At 30.4% G+C, this 20779-nt stretch overlaps 1 protein-coding gene across 1 annotated transcript in view; it reads right to left on the bottom strand.

The window, feature by feature from the left end:
- The window catches only part of LOC111624819, a 73413-nt gene extending 52962 nt beyond the window's left edge, over positions 1 to 20451 (bottom strand). The window contains exons 1-2 of the mRNA XM_023367773.1: positions 20253 to 20451; positions 8551 to 8737 (exon numbers count right to left, since the gene is read on the bottom strand). Of these exons, the coding sequence (XP_023223541.1) occupies positions 8551 to 8737; positions 20253 to 20312 (247 nt within the window). The 5' untranslated portion in view covers positions 20313 to 20451. The remainder of the gene's footprint in view (positions 1 to 8550; positions 8738 to 20252) is intronic.
- Between the last annotated feature and the right edge of the window lie 328 nt (positions 20452 to 20779).

Below are 20779 nucleotides of genomic sequence, written 5' to 3'. Positions count from 1 at the left end.
CTACAACAAGGCTTTCCATGAACTATCTTCACATCTTTCCACAGAGCGCTTAGTTCGGATATGACTTCATTACAGAATTCCCTACCATTACCTGAATGCAATATAGCTGAGGCACCAAATGTTAAAAATATTTGAAGAAGGTGATACGCTACTTCGTCAGCTGTCTTAGTTTTCAAAGGTCGTAGCTGGACAAATTTCGTTAAATGATCTTGATATACCATTATGAACTTATATTTGCCATCCCTCTGTGACTGCAGGTCTATTAGATCGACTTGACATCTGAGTTTAACTCCGAACTGACCATTGGTTTCGCAACAATACCTTTTTTAGGTGCACTGTGTTTCATTTGACATTGTTTACATAAATTTAAATACAACATTACAACTTCATATGTAATATTTTTGTATTTAAGTTGCAATTCTTTAAGCATACGTGTTCTTCCTCCGTGGCCTGTTCTGCTGTGAGTTTCAGATAGTATACTGAACAATTCATCATTGGTAACATAATACTGTATATTCGTTTCTCCTGGTTTTAATGGTACAATTCTTTAATTTTTAAAACGTCAAAACGTTTTAATCGTCTGTAATCCAAAGGTGTACTGCACTTAGTTTTAGCAGAAATCACTTCAGAAAGTATTTTAGAGTACTTTTCTTGAGAAAAATAAAAACAATTGTCTTCTCGTTTACTCGCAATTAATGCACATAACTTATAAAAAAAAGTTCTTGATTCACTGCAGTATCCATTCAATATAAATTAGGATATCGGATAAAAAAAAAAAAAATTTAAGAAAATGTTGCACGCACCAACAAACTTTGCATAATACTAACAAGCTGCAGTGTTGGAGAGTATAACAAATAGATATCACGTGATTTCAATCGCGGCAGAACAAAGGTGTGAGATCCGAATCGAGTGTAAAAAAAATTTTTCCCTTCCCTCATAAACTTTCGACATATCTTAACTAAATTCATCACCCAACCGTTAAAAATAACATCGCCGGAAAGGAAGATCAAATATCTCATCAACAGCTATAAAAATTTATAATATTACACGACATAAGTTTACAATTGCCTTCTATTTCTTCACTTTATTATGGTCCCGGGCAGGAACGCCTTTTAACCCTACATATGCTAAAATAACCTTTACTTCTGACCATCACCTGACTAACTTTCCCAGGCCGAACCTATATAAGACCGATTCCTCCCCCTCTGGGGAGTCTCTCACCAACATGCTGACAAGAGATAAGCCAGAATTTATTAAGGTTCCGTAACATCGAACTTTGCTTTGTTAAGTGCTATTCGGACATTTTAGTCGTAAACTTATAAATTTGTGCCTGGACAAAAAGGAAAGGACATTTGATCCTCCGTGAGAATAATCAAGAGGTATATCAAGCGTGTAAACTCTCGGCCCCTTTACTTTGTAATCAAGAGATAGTTAAATCTCGAATGTTATTCGATTTTCATTATTGTAAATGTTTCTTTATTTCGTTATCCAATAAATTTTTGCCATTTTATCTGTTAATGGTGTCTTTTATTCGGATATCGCCGACGATCCCTCTCACCTTCCGCCACGCGACCTGACAAACCGATCCCACCTCACGGGATCAAAAGAACAAAAACGCCATCTAGTGACAAAGTGGGCGGTTTCCAATAAACCGTTGCCGGGAAAAGAGGTACGACCTCGTCCTACCAGCAAAGTATTTGGCGACAGACTGTCGCCTCTCTGTCGACATCGGCTTCTCGGGTGTCGTTTCGACCTCCACCGAAGCTTATCTGTGCTGGTCGATATACACCGGCGATTGTTCGAACGTATAATTATGTTACCGTGAAAGACAGAAATTAGAGAATGTCGACACATACAAAATACGTCGGTGAAAGACCGAATATTTGGTTATATTATTAAACATTCCAACAATTGCCGGTGTATGTTGACAAGCACAGATAAGCTTTGGTGGAGGTCGAAAGGACACACGAGAAGCCGATGTCGACGGAGACGCGACAGTCTGTCGCCAAATCCTTTGTACTGTACTGCCGCGAATGAAATCACGTGGTATCTATTTGTTATACTCTCGAACACTGCAGTTTTGTCAGTCTTGTGCAAGGTTTGCTGGTGTGGGCAACGTTTTCTTAAATCTTATTATTATTTTTTTATGCGATACCGTATCCTAATTTATATTGAATGGATACTGCAGTGAACCAAGAACTTTTTTTTGAAAAGTTACGTGCATTAACTGCGAGTAAACGAGAAGACAATTGTTTTTATTTTTCTCAAGAAAAGTACTCTAAAATACTTTCTGAAGTGATTTCTGCTAAAACTAAGTGCAGCACACCTTTGGATTACAGACGATTAAAACGTTTTGACGTTTTAAAAATTAAAGACGAAGAGAAATTAATTGTACCATTAAAACCAGGAGAAACGAATATACAATATTATGTTACCAATGATGAATTGTTCAGTATACTATCTGAAACTCACAGCAGAACAGGCCACGGAGGAAGAACACGTATGCTTAAAGAATTGCAACTTAAATACAAAAATATTACATATGAAGTTGTAATGTTGTATTTAAATTTATGTAAACAATGTCAAATGAAACACAGTGCACCTAAAAAAGGTATTGTTGCGAAACCAATGGTCAGTTCGGAGTTAAACTCAAGATGTCAAGTCGATCTAATAGACCTGCAGTCACAGAGGGATGGCAAATATAAGTTCATAATGGTATATCAAGATCATTTAACGAAATTTGTCCAGCTACGACCTTTGAAAACTAAGACAGCTGACGAAGTAGCGTATCACCTTCTTCAAATATTTTTAACATTTGGTGCCTCAGCTGTATTGCATTCAGGTAATGGTAGGGAATTCTGTAATGAAGTCATATCTGAACTAAGTGCTCTGTGGAAAGATGTGAAGATAGTTCATGGAAAGCCTCGTTGTAGTCAAACACAAGACTCAGTTGAAAGGGCCAATCAGGATATACAGAATATGTTAACTGCATGGATGAATGATAATGATACAAATAGATGGTCAGATGGTTTGCCCTTTGTACAATTTGCCAAGAACACTACATATCACGAAGGAATACGCCAAAGTCCTTACGAAGCCATGTTTGGCGTTAAACCAAAAAGAGGCATAGCATTGTCATCTTTGCCTGGTGAACAAATCGCAAATATTGAAACTGAAGAACAGCTTGAAGAAATTGTTAATACTTTTGAAGAAAATTTGAGCAGTGGCCATAATGAATACCATATTACAAATGAAAATATTGAAGAGGAGCTGCAACCAAAAAGAGGCATAGCATCGTCATCTTTGCCTGGCGAACAAATCGCAAATATTGAAACTAAAGAACAGCTCAAAGAAATTGTCAATACTTTTGAAGAAAATTTGAGCAGTGGCCATAACGAATACCATATTACAAATGAAAATATTGAAGAGGAGCTGCAACCCACTACATCTTCATGTCTAGCCCTGACTGAACAACACAAAGTTATTCCTGTAAAAAGACCGGCCGCAAAAGAGAAACTTCTATTGCAAGCAACAAAAATGTTACGAACCTCAAAAAGAAAATTTCCTCCTGCTTAAATTGGTGATACCGTATGAATACAAGTCTCTAATGTCGACCTCGGCCATACAGATGCCCAAAATGTGTTGGCGGTTGTTGTTGGAATAGAAGACTCAGACTTTTATAAATTAGAAAAACAAAAAAAGTATCCTCAAGCAGCTTTATACATGCAATCAGTTTGTAATTTGTAAAGAAAAGTTACTTTCCATAGATGAGATTTCTTCTCAAGAAATATCACTGAGAGAAGCAGCTGCAGTTAATTCGAAAAGTGGAGGGCAAGGCTATACACACTGTCATTGCGAAAAGTTTTCCATGAATAAATGCAGTTGTAAAAGCAAGGGACTCTTGTGAAATTCAAAGTGTCATAACAGTTTAAGTTGTTGCAATAAATAAGATTGTATAATGTTAATGACATAATTTATGTGTAAATTTATTGTATTATTTTTCTTTTCTGATTAAGAATGTACTGTTCGTTTTAGGTTCAACAGTTTATTTACATGCGCTGTTACTTAAGATTTCTCCTATTTTGACATATTAAAAAGTTGCATTTTTGTCTTAACGTAATAAAAATATTTTTATTCAACGTTCACCATCAGTGCATGCTGAATGTCAACATTTGCCAGTGTAAGTGAGAAATAATGATATTTAGCAAATATTTTGTACATACATGAAACAACTGTGTGAATGCTGACATTCACCGGAGAATGTTGTCATTCACCACATATCGGTCATTCACAGTAACATATGTATAAAATAAAAATATAAAAATTTTAGAAATGTTTTAAAAAATAATATCAAAAAATATTTGGTATTATTTTTAAAATTTGTTTTATTTGTAGAAACTTATAATTTAATAATAGAAATTTATGTAAACGTATTGAATTTATCAATGTAGAAATTTATAATTCAGTTTAGTTTATTTGTAGAAAAGTTATTTTATGCTATTTCAAAAGAAACTTTCAACATTTACAATGACTTTCAAGGTTAACAAGATGAAAACTTTCACAACAGAAATGCAAAAATTTTGCTATATGAACAATAAATAGATGAAATTATGCAACTTATTGTATTGTTCCCTTCTACCTAATTTTATTATTATTATATATATATTTTTTAGCTTAAAATTTAATTTCAAAATAACAATATTTTATGTACAAAATAAATTAGAAACAATTTTCATATTTCACAAAAGAATTTTTTGTATTTTTCGAAATTACAACAATGTATTTTTCTACAAATTTTATTTTAAAAATAAATTTGTATTAAATTAAGTAACTATTTTAATATATTTTTCATAATGTTGTTGATTGGAATATTAATTAAAATAAAAAAATTTTTTACAAACAAAATATTATTCAGCATTTTTGATATTTAAAGAATTTTTATCTTAAAATAAATTAAATTGCATAATATTTTAAATTTAAGTTATTGATTCTTAAATTATAAGATGTAAATAAATTAAATATATTTGAAAATGGATAAGGTAAAAATGATTACAAAAGGGAAATAACATTGAGATATGCAAATAAACTGAAATATAAAGAAAAAATTTAAATGATAACAGTTATATTTAAATTAAAATCATTTTACAAGGATACTTCAACAGATGATAGCATCTTAAATTATTTAACTAATATTAATTTGGGGAAACTGCAGAAAAAGTTTTATCCATAAAATTAAAATACAATATACAGAAGCAAACTTCATCTCATTATACTATGAATATAATCAGGATTTGAACCAGTCTCGAAAGAAACTTGTTTCAATCATTTTATTTGCTCTATGTGAAAAAGCCTACAAAATTTGGCCTTCTCTAGGTCTCAAACTGTTCTATTGGTTTCTATTTCTGACAAAAAGACAAATACCACAAAATAAAATTAAGAGTAACTAATTTTTCTTCAATAAAGTTAAGATCATTCTAATTCATTAATTATTTATATAATGATATTGATAAGACATAAATTAACAATAACTTAAAATTCAATATCAGAAGTTCTATACGTATTTAGGATTCCAACAGGCCAAACTAACAGAACATACACAAATAAAGCAAAGATTAATTAAAGAATACCAAANACATACATGAAACAACTGTGTGAATGCTGACATTCACCGGAGAATGTTGTCATTCACCACATATCGGTCATTCACAGTAACATATGTATAAAATAAAAATATAAAAATTTTAGAAATGTTTTAAAAAATAATATCAAAAAATATTTGGTATTATTTTTAAAATTTGTTTTATTTGTAGAAACTTATAATTTAATAATAGAAATTTATGTAAACGTATTGAATTTATCAATGTAGAAATTTATAATTCAGTTTAGTTTATTTGTAGAAAAGTTATTTTGTGCTATTTCAAAAGAAACTTTCAACATTTACAATGACTTTCAAGGTTAACAAGATGAACACTTTCACAACAGAAATGCAAAAACTTTGCTATATGAACAATAAATAGATGAAATTATGCAACTTATTGTATTGTTCCCTTCTACCTAATTTTATTATTATTATATATATATTTTTTAGCTTAAAATTTAATTTCAAAATAACAATATTTTATGTACAAAATAAATTAGAAACAATTTTCATATTTCACAAAAGAATTTTTTGTATTTTTCGAAATTACAACAATGTATTTTTCTACAAATTTTATTTTAAAAATAAATTTGTATTAAATTAAGTAACTATTTTAATATATTTTTCATAATGTTGTTGATTGGAATATTAATTAAAATAAAAAAATTTTTTACAAACAAAATATTATTCAGCATTTTTGATATTTAAAGAATTTTTATCTTAAAATAAATTAAATTGCATAATATTTTAAATTTAAGTTATTGATTCTTAAATTATAAGATGTAAATAAATTAAATATATTTGAAAATGGATAAGGTAAAAATGATTACAAAAGGGAAATAACATTGAGATATGCAAATAAACTGAAATATAAAGAAAAAATTTAAATGATAACAGTTATATTTAAATTAAAATCATTTTACAAGGATACTTCAACAGATGATAGCATCTTAAATTATTTAACTAATATTAATTTGGGGAAACTGCAGAAAAAGTTTTATCCATAAAATTAAAATACAATTTACAGAAGCAAACTTCATCTCATTATACTATGAATATAATCAGGATTTGGACCAGTCTCGAAAGAAACTTGTTTCAATCATTTTCATTTGCTCTATGTGAAAAAGCCTACAAAATTTGGCCTTCTCTAGGTCTGGAAAAAGGGCCAAACTGTTCTATTGGTCTCTATTTCTGACAAAAAGACAAAAATAACAAAATAAAATTAAGAGTAACTAATTTTTCTTCAATAAAGTTAAGATCATTCTAATTCATTAGACTCACATAGATCTTGAGCAACTCCAAAGGAAAACAAGATCATCATCATCGTAAATCTGCCATAGAAAGATTAACCCTTCCATGTAAAGATGGCAGATGTGGCCTGATTGACATAGTAAACCTTCACTACAAACAAATACAGACACTGCAAGAGNCATTAGACTCACATAGATCTTGAGCAACTCCAAAGGAAAACAAGATCATCATCATCGTAAATCTGCCATAGAAAGATTAACCCTTCCATGTAAAGATGGCAGATGTGGCCTGATTGACATAGTAAACCTTCACTACAAACAAATACAGACACTGCAAGAGTTTTTCTACAAAAAACATCACAATTACATAAAGCAGTAACTCTAGCAGGCTCAAATAACACATTATTAAACTTATACTCGCATCAATGGACACAACACAACATATAAAAAGCATAGACACCATTAAACAATCGTGGGTTCAAAAGGCACTCCATGGCAGGCATCCCTACAATCTAGCCCAGGATTTTGTTGACAAAACTCTTTTCAAACAGTTGGTCAGCTCGGGGACGCCTCCTTGGGGAGATGGAAGGGTTCATGATTGCCATACAGGATCAGGTTATAAATACTAAACATTACAGAAACATGCATACTTAAAGATACAACACTCACAAATGACACATGCAGAAAATGTTACATCATGCCAAAAACTATAAAACACATCACTTCTGGTTGAAAACTTTTGGCACAGACAGATTATTTACATAGACATAATCAAGTAGCAAATATAATACACCAAGAGCTTGCAAACAAACACAAATTATCAGACATCCACGAACCATAATACAAATACATTCCCCAGACAGTATTGGAAAACAACATGCACAAAATGTACTACGACAGAGCCATAATCACAGATAAAACAATCTATCACAACAGACCAGACATCACACATATTCACAAACACAATAAAATCACATACATTATAGACATCCATTCCAAACACACACAATATACAAAACACATTCACTGAAAAAATTAGCAAGTACACAGAACTCGCCCAGGAAATAAGGCATCTATGGAGGATGGATAGGGTGTTTATTGTACCTGTCGTTCTCTCCTTTACAGGTGTGATACCACACACACTACACAAAAGCCTGGGAACATTACAGTTAAATACAAACACATACATCACACTACAGAAGGTCACTATATTGAATCCATCATATTTTTAGAAAATTCCTGAATACAGACACACACACTGACACACTTATTTAATTTTTGTCTTGTTTTGATAGCTGTGCTTTGACTCTGGTCTGGCATAGTACACAGCAGCCAGTGTCAACCGAGTATAACCCACATAATATAATATTGATATTGATAAGATATACTAAGAATATATATATAAAACCTAACCAATTACTTCACAACAGAATTAACTGTAGGAAAGAGAACAGTTTTATGGGAATATTTTCAAAAAAAATATAGTGAATTTATTATAAAAATATGTAAAACTATAGTATATCAAATATAACGTCAAGAAAATATTTAATTTTAAATTTACATTTCTCAATTATTTTATAAAATCAAAAAAAATCAAGTAATTTTAGCCCAATTTCTTAATAAAAAGTATTTTCATTTTTAAGTACAAAACTCTATTCTTACCATTAAGAACAGCTAATATTAAAGGTGTATATCCTGTATCATCTTCGTGGCAATTGATATTAACATGGTTGATCTTCTCCTTCCACCGTAAATCCAATAATCTATTGCGATCTCTTTCCAAGACTTCCCGATCTTTCCGACTTTTAGCATTGGAACTATCATGTCTTCGGGATGGAATTAAAAGTTTCTATAAATTAAAAATAAAATTAAATATATAAATATAGAATTTCCAAATATGCATATGCAATTAAAACTTCAATTTGCAATAATTTTTCTGTTTTATTAAGCATTAGATACTTCTATAAATTATTTAATAATAATAAATTAGTACTATAGTGTCTTGCCCCTGTAAATCATACTTTTCCTTTTAACAACGGAGCCGTGCTGGTCATCTGTTAATTACTTCCAGGGGAAAGTTTTGAATTAAAATAACGTAACTTTTAGTGTGTATCGGAAGTTTGTATGTAGTTAATCGGGTCCTCCTGCTCCTAAAGTTTCCATATCTGGTATCGTCTTTTATCTATCTAACTCCTTCTCGAGATTAAGAAAGGACAGACGGACGACAGTGGGAATTATAGGTTCGAACGAATTTTGGAATAATATTTGCCGAAAGAGAAGTATACAATTCTCGTTTTAAACTACGTAAGTTCCGGAATCAGTAAGGGGTTATCCATAAATGACGTCCCACACTGGAAGAGACAAGTCGAAGTCAGACACTTATATACAATATATAATATTTTAAAATTCTTTTTATACTGTAGTATACGAGTAATTACCTTAATATTATGCTTACTGAGATAAATTCCTTTATTTTTTAATAAAGAAATTACCTTTAAAAGTTAAAGTTTAAAATATATTATTATATTTTAATAAAATATTACGATTCTGAGAATTTTTTAATGATTTATTTTTGAAAATTATACCAATTACAAATGTAGATATTGGAGCTTCTGTGTACTTTATACTTTAGGCATGAATTTAAAACATTTCGTCATAATACAAAATAAAGGATTTTTTTTCACAAATACGTTAAAGCATTGTAATTTGTGTATTAAACGAAGTGTATCTTATTTTTGAGCGATTATTGTAAAAGTTTATAAGTAATAAAATGTTTTAATAAGACAGCAATTTAGTTATTTAGTTAACTGACTTCTGGTCTAATTTGTTTAGTGTAATTACTAAAAAGTCAACGTTAGCGTATAACGAAAAGACGAAATAAAAAGCCGATTTAGCAAAGAACCATTAGCGGGTCATTGACAATTACTGGTTAATTTAGTAATTGCTTGTTAATGATAAGAATTGGCTTCTTTAATTAAATTTTTAAAATCTTGACACACCAGATTTTCAACATATTAAGAGAGAAAAACAGTTAAATATTTAAAAAATAATAATATTTTTAAAATGAATTTTGTATGAGACACTAAAGTAAATAAATAAAAAGTAAAACAATGTTTAAATAGACCTAATGATTTTTTAACAGAGACGATCCGTTATAAGATCAGCAACATCTGCACGACCTGTTAATTAATTAAGATATGGAAGGTATAATATTCCATATTAATTACATAATAAAGAATAATGATAGACTCAGAGGTTTATTATTACTTAAGGAATATTGAAAAGCTACCACAGTCTCTTCTTTTTAATTCTTCTAAATCTTTATTTTGGTCTAATCGATTTGGAAAATACTTTAAATTTTTAAGAAAAGACACTGCCATATTGATTATAAAGCAAATTTTATCATCATAAGCTATACTTTTTATGGCATTCCTATATTTAAAAGTGAAAAAAACATATAAAGTGGTAAATATGTGTGAGAAGATTCAACTTATTCGACTCTTATTAGCTAAAACTTTATTTGTTATGTTTAATTTACAAATAAAGAAATGTAACTTAAATATTATAAGATTAAAAATGGAAGTAGATTATTAATAAATGTAATTTAAGACAATTCTTCTAACTTGTAAGAGGAAGGAAGACTGAAAAGTCTAGATTTCTGAGCGAAAGTATTGTGATTTTATTAGACTTTTCAATCTTCCTTCCTATTAGAAGAATTATTTTAAATTACATTAAAAATGAAAGTATATTAATAATAAATCCTATAATATTTAAGTTACATTTCTTTATTTTGTTATATTTAATTTACAAATAAAGTTTTATAAGAGCTCATAAGAGTCGAATAACTTGAAACTGCTCACATATGTATTCCAGTCCTTTCCAACAAAGCGAATAAATAACGACTAACAACAAGCAGCTGTTTTATTTCAATCGTTCGTAAAATAACCTTAAAAATATATCGGTAAGCTTATTCATATACAGTATATAGGCTATATATACGTAACGTAGGAAGGAGAACCTCAGAGCGATGCCAATCGAATGATTTACATCGCTTCAGGCTCTCAGCTTGATTATTTTTTTTTACTTTCAGGAAAGTGTAATGCAATAACTTCTATTACACAAAAGTAATATTGCTCAACTTTAAACTTCTTCAACGCAAGTCGTGCTGATTTTTTGACCTTTGAATTTGAAGTAACTAGTGTAATAAATAGGATTTCGTCATTGATACGTGCTACCTTCACATCATTAAGATCAGCGTATAATACTTAATTACAGGAATTTTATTTAATAATTATTTTTACTGAATTCAAAATTAATATTTCTAGTAATTACGTATGATAATTTAAACCGGTTTAATTTCGAAAGAGATTAATAATTTTCTTATAAATAAATATGAAGAAATATTTAAAAAAATACTGCGCTTTAAGCAACTGATAACTATATTCATTCTTCCTGTGAATAACTCGTACAACTTGTGCAATGAATCGTCAGATAACTCATTAAATAATTTAAAATCATGATTCATCTCATTACTTCCTCATTATTATAATATTTAGTAAGCTACTTATCTACTATGAAACTTTGAAAGTTTTACTATCCGAAGGTAGTGTGTACAGTACATCTTTAAATGCATGTAATTCGATAAAATAGGGATTGAGCTTGCATATATACAGTCGACCCAACCCCCTATAACACTGTTTTATATGAATTCCTTGTTGTACGAGTCACTTAGATTTTACAAATACGTGTGCCGGGATGTAAACGGCTCACGTATTTGTAAAATCTAAGTGACTCGTACAACATGGAATTCATATAAAACGGGAATTATCAACAGTGTTATGGGGTGGGGGTCGACTGTAGTTCTATAATAAATAAAACAGTACAAATATAAAACAGACAATATATAGATTTATATTAACTAACTCACTAAAAGTACAGCTTTCACGGATTATATCAAATCTTTCAGTTTTATATAAGTCATTCTAATTTGTATAACCTAATATCGTTATTTCATATAAAAATGCGAAAAATCTTCATCTAACATGTGTTTAAATTATAAGAGATCAAAAATAATTTTATTAATCGACTCTGTTTTTTTTCTATTATAAATTATACCAGCCAACCTTGCCTACCAGTACCAGAATGGATAAAACAACTAAACACTGGTAATTGATCCCAGTTTGCGAGTGATCAACGGGCTGGACACGTGGAATTTTTTTTTACGTGTCTAACACCTATGTATACAGGGACCACTTTCCCATAGAAAGTCCTCCCTTGACAGATTTCCCGTATGTTGTGTTGTCTTATTTCATCAATAGAATTCATCTTTTCCTCCATTCCTTTCGTACTTGACAAAGTACTGTACATCCCTTTTCAATAAAACAAAATATAGGAATAGAATTCTTTTAATGGAGTGCAAAAATTGTTTTACAATAAAAAATGGCGTTTCTCTAAAATGCTTTTTTTAACGTTTGATTTCTATCTCGACTAATGAATATCTGACTAAAGACATAACAATGCTTCTTCAATCTCTTTTCCCATCTTCTTACCTCCTCAGCAGACTTTTGTCTTCTCCTAAAATGAAAGAGAAAAGGTGAAGGTTTGTGACGAAAACCCTTAAAGACATCATAAAACAAATAATTTTCAGAACTGCTTTGACAAGTTGTATGACGCTTCTGCCAGAATCTATACCACTTGCGCCAGGTGTAAGTGTTTCTGTGTGCCAAAAGTTTGACCCTTTAAAATGAAAAATACAATCATAAATTTAACTAAATCATATAACTTTTATTAATATTTTGAATGGTAAAACGTGTATCGTATTATATATATTATCGTTTTTACGAAAAATAATGTTTTCACAATTTTCTTTTTGCTGATAAATTTCGAAATAAACGATTGTCTATATTTTAATTTCAATTTTTTTCCTTTAAAACGAGTTTTAAGAATTTTTAACAAAGACGATCAGACTTTCAGTTATTATTATTATTTTTTTTTTTTTATTGTTTGATTGATTGATGAGATAAGGCAGCGCAACACGTGGGCGATCTGCCAAGAGGACAATGAGAAATTGGCCCCTATTTATATGTTAGACACGTGAGAAAAAACTTCACGTTGGTCAAGCGCATGTTTAATGGTTTTATCCACTCCATCACTGCTGAAAACTCTTGTTTGAACACGTGAATATTTTCTAAAAATAAGAAAACAACAAGTATTATGATATTGTTATATATTGAAATAATAATAAAATTAAATATTTTGTTATTTTGAAAATAAAATCAATCAATCATCAGAGCGAAATTAAATTAAGCTCTTATTTTCTTAATTCATTATGATTAGATTGATGGCATCACACAACGTAATACGAGGGCCATCTGCCAAGGGAGTATGTGTTTCCGAGAAGAGTTTTTATGGGAAATTGCACGTGAAGAAAACCTTGAAAACACGTGTTCAGCACGCTGATCAGGGCTCGAAACTATTAGTGTTTTTATCCTTTCGGTCACTGATGATCTTATTACCAGAAAAGATACCAGAAAAGACCATAATAAAACCTGACTATAATAACTAAACCATAATAAAATTCGCTGCCTTTTATTTAATTTCTTCACATACATTATAAAGTTCAATTCAAGATTTATTTTCCTGTTTTTCTTCGTTTCTTTTTGAAATTGCGAAAGAAAGAAAACGATTATAGATTATAGAAACTTGGACATATCGCGTGAGAAATTCAAATTTCTTATATTGTTTTATAACAATCAAAACACTAGAGGAAACATCGAACAAAAGAAATTCGAAAACTAACTTTATTTATTTATTTATTACAGTAAAACCTGTTCAAAAAGGTAAAAAGGTAACCTGCCAATCCTCAAAAATATTCGGTACAGTGAGAGGAAATCCGCTTTACACAGGTTTTACTGTATTTAAAACTGTATAAAGATATGAGTTACGTTAATAAATCAAATAATTAAAATTATTGTTTATTTTATTTAATTTCTACTCTAGAAAACTACAGACAGAACTGTAATTTCAATATAAAAATAAATACTTGTTATTGTTGTCTACGTCAGCAATTTTTAAATATTTTTATCAGATATGTCATTGAACCATCATTAAGTTAACTATACATTATACTTTTAATTAAAATATTTTCTTTTGAACCGAGTTATGTTAAAGACTAATTGAAAGTTAAACGACACATTAATTGAAGTTGACGGTTTATATTGAAGTAAAACAAAATGGCAGTCGCAGACGCGACGAAAGAAATAAAAAAAAAAAGGAATTTTCATAACCTTCATCAAGTCATATGAATTTTATTGAAGGACATTCTCTTTAATATTGAGGGCGTAATTATATTTAATCGTTTCCTATGGAATATCTACATTTTCTATACCAATGAAAATGATTAAATTTGTTGAATATAAAGTATCAAGATTAAAATCGAACTAAACTAATGTAGTTCTTATAAATTGTAAGCTTTTTAATGCAATAATAACTTAATTAGATAACAGAGATTACGTATCTAAATATATAAATAAACAGTCAGCTTCATTAAATCATTCTAGAAGATTCCACCAGTAGCCGAGTGGTAAAACTAAAGTACTTAACAGTTGGTCGTGGGTTCACCCCTCATCAGTGCACTGGAATTTTCGGGTTTTTAAGGTGTTAGATACCTTAAAACCCCGGAAAACTCAATTTTCTCATAGAAAACCCTTCTTGCAATATATAAGCAATCTTTCAAGGGGGTGTGCCCTTGGAAGATCGCTCCTGTATTGCACCGCTTTATTCTACATCAACCCGAAACCAGTCCTATTTAAAAGAAAAAGAATTATTTAATATTCCTGTTTAAATATTATAAATAATTTGCATCATTTTGTTCTCTTTTAAAGACCATTTTTGGTTAAATGTTAAGAATATAATCAACGTTGTAAACCTATAAATTACCACTATCCGTCTGTCCTTCTTTAATCTCGAAAACGGAGTTATATACATAAAATCCCAGACCGGATATAGAAAGCTTAGGGGCAGAAGAACCCGATTGACTATACACAAACTTTCGATGCAAACCGGAAGTTACTTTATTTAAATTCAAAAATGTTTCTTCCTGAAAGGAATTAAATAGATGGCCGGCACGACTCCTTTGCTAACGGAAAAATAAGATATACAGGAGCAAGCCACTACTAATTTGAGGCGGAGAGCATATATTTTAAATTAAATAAATTAAAAAAAGTATGATTAAAAATTGCAGCTCGATATTGTGACGATGTCATAATAAATAATTGCTCGTTGTTGCTTAAATTATAATTGAAAATATGAACGAAACTGAAAATATTTTAATTTTGTTTTCAGTCGTGTTCCGTCAAACTAAAATCAAAATTCGGGAATTGTCCCATTTTCTCTTTCAGTTTGGTATGCAGAAACTATTAAAGCATTAAAATATTGCTTTTACTGATCATTTAAATCCGTCGACACTGGAGAGGTTGCGGCCGAAGTTTTCATCTCTCAAACGTGAACGTCGAACGTCGAGCACCGCTTACAAGATTGCGGCGCTCGACGTTCGGCGTTCACGTTTGAGAGATGAGAACTTCGGCCGCAACCTCTCTATTATTAATAAAATAATCATTCGATCAATCATTTTGATCTATATTTTTCGTCCGATCATGGATGATGCGTTAAAGATACGCAGGTTATTGCACTCGATAAATGAAATAACCCATTTAATCTTCAAAATTTCATTCGAAGCTTAATAGTTTATATCATTGGGTATTTAAATACAAATTTCTGTACTCACAAAACCCAACATTATGGTTGGTTTGTTGGGTTTTGTAAGGGTAGAATAGCTATTAAACATTCTAAAATAAGTAATTAACTAGCAGAACTGCAGTTACAAAAACTAAAAGATAGGAGTCCATACGCGACACTAGTGAGGTTGCGGCCGAAGTTTTTATCTGTCAAACGTGAACGTCGAACGTCGAGCGCTACTTACAAGATTGCGGCGCTCGACGTTCACGTTTTAGAGATGAAAACTTCGGCCGCAATCTCGCTATTAATTAATAAATATTTACTTCTGTTTACTTCTAGATACTTAAGGAAACAAGTCGACTTATTTTGAGTTCAGTACATTTATACGTAAATGATTTGTTAAGCTAAACTACTAAAGCATACAATGAATAGACGAAATTTTCGGTCGATAAAGGAAAAAAAAAATGGTGAAAAAGGCTGGATCCTCCAAAAATATCCTTTTCATATTAGCAATGTAGGATATTATAGTATTAATCTAAACAAGGGGCGTAGCAATTGAGTGTTTCAGACGAGGAAGTAAAATGGGTGTAGTCAAGGTTAACGAATGTTATTTTCAACGGGATTAGGATTAAAAATTCTAAAATAGTGCCAATCGATTATAAAATTTAAAATATAGGCTATAATTTTTTAATCCTAATTCCACAATGAGTTAAAATTAAGAGCTAAACTCTTACATTAAAAAATAAATAATGAAAAAAAACACACCAAATATGTTAGGAAGTTAAAAATATCTAAAGATACCTCAAAACATTGCATCCTTGTATATCAAATTTGAGTTATTATCATTTAGTCAAGCTGCAAATAAAGAGTGAAACGATAACAATTTCCATATCCCGTAAAATAATAGTTCTCTTCCTGTATTATTTTATTGATTCCTAACCATTCTTGTGAAAATTAGAACTGAGATTTATATACAGTACTTATACCATCATAATTAGCGCTTCATTGCTTCTACAATTTAAATACTAGATACCACGTAAGTTATAGAAGAAGGTTCATCTGGACTTCTATTAATCTATATGTTATTAAATTTGATAAGTATGTCATTCAAAACATAAAGAAAAGAATTCTACGAGAAATTTAGCTATAAATTCGATCTCTCAACTTCCAGAGCAATGAATTTAAAGAAATTTTACATGTTTATCTACTAGAAGTACACATTCAAACATTCCTATTGTTAACTCGTGTAGAACGTTCGTTCACTTTATCCAATGGGGCATTAACTGAAAAGTTCTTTTATCTATTGAATAACTAGTATAATGTAGTAGCAGATCGTAAGTTTCGCATTACCCACGCAATTTCTATCCCCAAAAACAATGACAGTATCAACATATCAACTTAATAGAGAAGGAACACAATAATTCTTCGAATTGTAAATAGAACCTTTTACATGTGATGCTTCAAATCACTAAGTACAACAAAATTAACCTTTATCCTCAGATCTTGTCTGTATTGTATAATATGTTTGGTCTGATGCAGCGTCATATTTCCCCTATTGGCGAATTTTAAAAGTAAAAATCCTTGAAGAGGAAATGTTTAATTGTGGTCAACTCATATTTGGCAGGTTTCCGCTTTGAACAGGTTTTGTTTTTAAATATAGAAAATCGCTCCATTCAGACAAACTTTTCCATTTAGACTGATTTCCGTTTTACTCAGGTTCCGTTTTGGACAGGTTTCACTGTAAACTCTGAACAATTCTCCATCAAACAATTGTGAAGATGATTATTAGTATTTTAAATAAGATAGTGTCCCATTATAATCACCTATCTATCATCTAGACTCGAGGTCAGGGGTAGTGAATCTATGACACGTAGGAAAAATCACCTGACACGTAATGTATCATATGATTTCGATTTATCATCTGATCATCTGATTTTTAAAGGACTCGAAAAGGTTCGCCATTCCTGCTCTAGACGATGGCTTAGTCATTTATTGGGAAAAACATAATAGTCCAAACTTGGTGAGCCGTAATTAGCTCCCTACCTTAGAACAGATTGGAATGATGAAAAGAAAGCAACGTAACATATGGCGATTTTCCAAGAAGAGTATGCCTACAGGAGAGCTTTACGGGAAATTAGCTCCTATTTAGGTGTTAGACATATGAAAAACACGTGGACATCCTATTGCTCAGAGAGAACTCAAGACCAACTAACTACCAATGTTCAGTAAAGCGGCGTGCATTTATTGAGACGAAATCGAGATGGGGAGGATGTTGATGAATGCTAACACAGGAGGAGGGAAGGTCATCCGAATGTTTGCGCACACAAAATAATTCATTTATTTTGGAATATTCTATTGTTAATTGGCATTTATTGCACATATGATTGCATAAATGGGGAAGGGGTGATGACGAATTGTAAACAGAAGGGGGTGGGAGTAAAAAATGAAGCAAACTCTCGCAATGTCACGCCGCCTAATTGTATTCGCACCGCCACTAATGGGCAATATTTTAAGTAAATCAGAAGTGTTATCATCTACTTTCTTCGGTCATTTTTTAAAATTTTCTATACTATAGAATCTAATATCATAGTAACATGACATGAGATAAAGTATGCAATCGAATAAATTTTCTTATAATTGTATCATTTATACTACAGTTTATAGAACACTACACTCATCGTATCTTTGTGAAGAATAAACTGGATAATATAATCCAGCTTTTCATTACAAATATATAGAACGATATAGTCATTTCAACGTGGTTGTGCATTAATTTGTGGTAATATTTATCATCACAGGTGGAGAGCGATATAAATTAGTCATTCAATGAATAGTTTACTTAAGAAGGAGGTCATCACGTTACGCTTAAAATCAGTATTCGATACATGAATATTGCAGGTTATTTTGCTTTAAAACGTGTAGTATAGGTTAAGAGTTTGCATTTACATTATACAAGTAACCTTATTTGATAAAATAGACCACAAAATGTTAATTTTTTATAGAACAACAAAATAAAGTCGAAGTTCCAATAAAGGTCACCTTTAAACAGAGGCCATTTTTCGGGAACTTTTTAAAACAAAAACACGTGCAAAACAACCTCCAAACAAAGACCATTTATTTTTCTTTAAATCGTTTAATAGAAAAAAGAATACATTTAGAATTTATTAAGCTAATTTTAAGAATTTTGTACGTTTTCTTAAAGTGACAACGTAGAAAATGAACTCGGTAAAAATATGTTTAGAGTAACAGACATTTGTTGGACTTCGGTACTGAGTAATTAACACGTTATAGTCCAGGTTAAATGATCGAAAGTATAGATGATAATTATACAAAGGAATGAAAGAGAATATATCTAAAATAAAATAAACACCCTCTTCTAACATTGCAAAATATTCGGAATTATTTATACAATTTATAATTACAACAGTGAATAATCAAAAAATTTTACTCAGTGTAAACTGGAAATAAAATTTTTCCATGAAAACAAGACTTAAAAGTACTGTATATTTATACTGAAATGAATATTTTCTTATATAAAGGCACGAGATTAAATGTATGAATACCGTAGCTAATATACTTAATTAAATTCTGATATACCTTCAAAAATGATATCATGTTTTAAAAATAAATACAGTGATAATTCTTACTTGCAGCTGTTTGACGATAACACCTTAAGGTATACAGTACGTGCGTGTGTACTGATTAAAGTTTAAAAAGTGTATGTTGAAATATCCGTTAATTAATCATCTTCGTATCAGACAGTTCTATACGTTTCAATATCAGAAATAAAGTTTAATTAATATACATCGATTTAGATACTGTACTGTACTTTTTATTTTGAATTTTTTTGCCTTATGGGTACTAAAAGGGCCTCTTTTCTCGAGGCCCATCATGTATTCGGAAAGATTCACAATTGGAGAGGGTGGTGAGGGAAGGGGGTCTCCTCCCAGCACTCGCCCTTGAAAAATTCCTGGAATGACTCAGTAAAAAAACAAATCACTACTTTTAGGGAAATCACCGAACAACACGTTAAGTAGAGGTGTTAACGATGACACCTTAAAACGAATTCTAATACACTAAACGATATTATTTGAGTTATTTCTATACCGATCCCTAAAACTGCATTAAGTTATTCGATCCAGAAACACGATTTTTGATTCGTTTACCTCCCTGGAAAGATCCATTTTCATTCGCAGTTTTAACAGATATACTTTTACAATGTTTACCCTTCTACAATATAAGTATTCATTACATTATTTAAATAACTTGGAAATATTTGTTGTACGATTGAAACAACAACCGGAAATCGTCATTAGATAAGAAGCACGCCCAGCAACAAACTTTTTAAAATATTATTTGCCGCCGATAATGTGATATATACACGTGCATTCTATTCATTAATACGAGTTTCTCACACCGGAAATTTTATACAGTCGAGTGTATAAAATTTCTTCTGTTCTTAGAAAGAATATAAAATAATTTATAACAGAAATTCCAAAATTCCAGGAAATAAATCTTCGAAATGACTTGTATTTATCGGTATAAAAACTCCTATTTTCTATTAAGGGTTTTTATTTAATTAATTATTTTTTAATTTAAATATTTAATATAATTTAAAACTAACTAACCTGAACTTTTTCGATGTCGTTACACTTAACGAATTTCAACAAGTCTATTTCTTTCCCCATCTCCACGTTGACTCAGTGTTTAGTCAGTACACACAATACAACTCATATCTACTACGACACAGTACAACAGCGCCAACTTTGTTTCGTGACTAAACTCGATTAGAACTGGTTTCACTCTTAAAACTGGTTAGTAACAGCCAACCATTTACTTTAGAATGCTGTTTGTAAACGTCTTTTTTTCTATTTTATACTTGTTTTTTTTTATTTATTTATTCGTCGGAAGTTACCTGACCTTTACATTATTTGAATGAATTTCTTTTTTTTACATTAAATTTTATTAATAATAATAATAAACAGAAGGGAAAACCCCGTTTAGACACAGGGAAGTCGAGAAGAAGAAACTAGGGATTTTTCCCTGTGTTCGGAGAAAAATAAGGGTCCTTTTTTTTTTTTGTTTCTATCTACCCCTATAAATTAAATGTTATTTTATTAATAAAAATAGCATTTAATTAACATAAAATATCTTT

The sequence above is a fragment of the Centruroides sculpturatus genome, unplaced genomic scaffold (genome assembly GCF_000671375.1).
Source record: "Centruroides sculpturatus isolate CEXI.00-Female unplaced genomic scaffold, Cexi_2.0 scaffold394, whole genome shotgun sequence".
NCBI lineage: Eukaryota > Metazoa > Arthropoda > Arachnida > Scorpiones > Buthidae > Centruroides > Centruroides sculpturatus.
The sequence above is the reverse complement of the archived record's forward strand: the minus strand, read 5'-3'. Positions and strand labels throughout refer to the sequence as shown.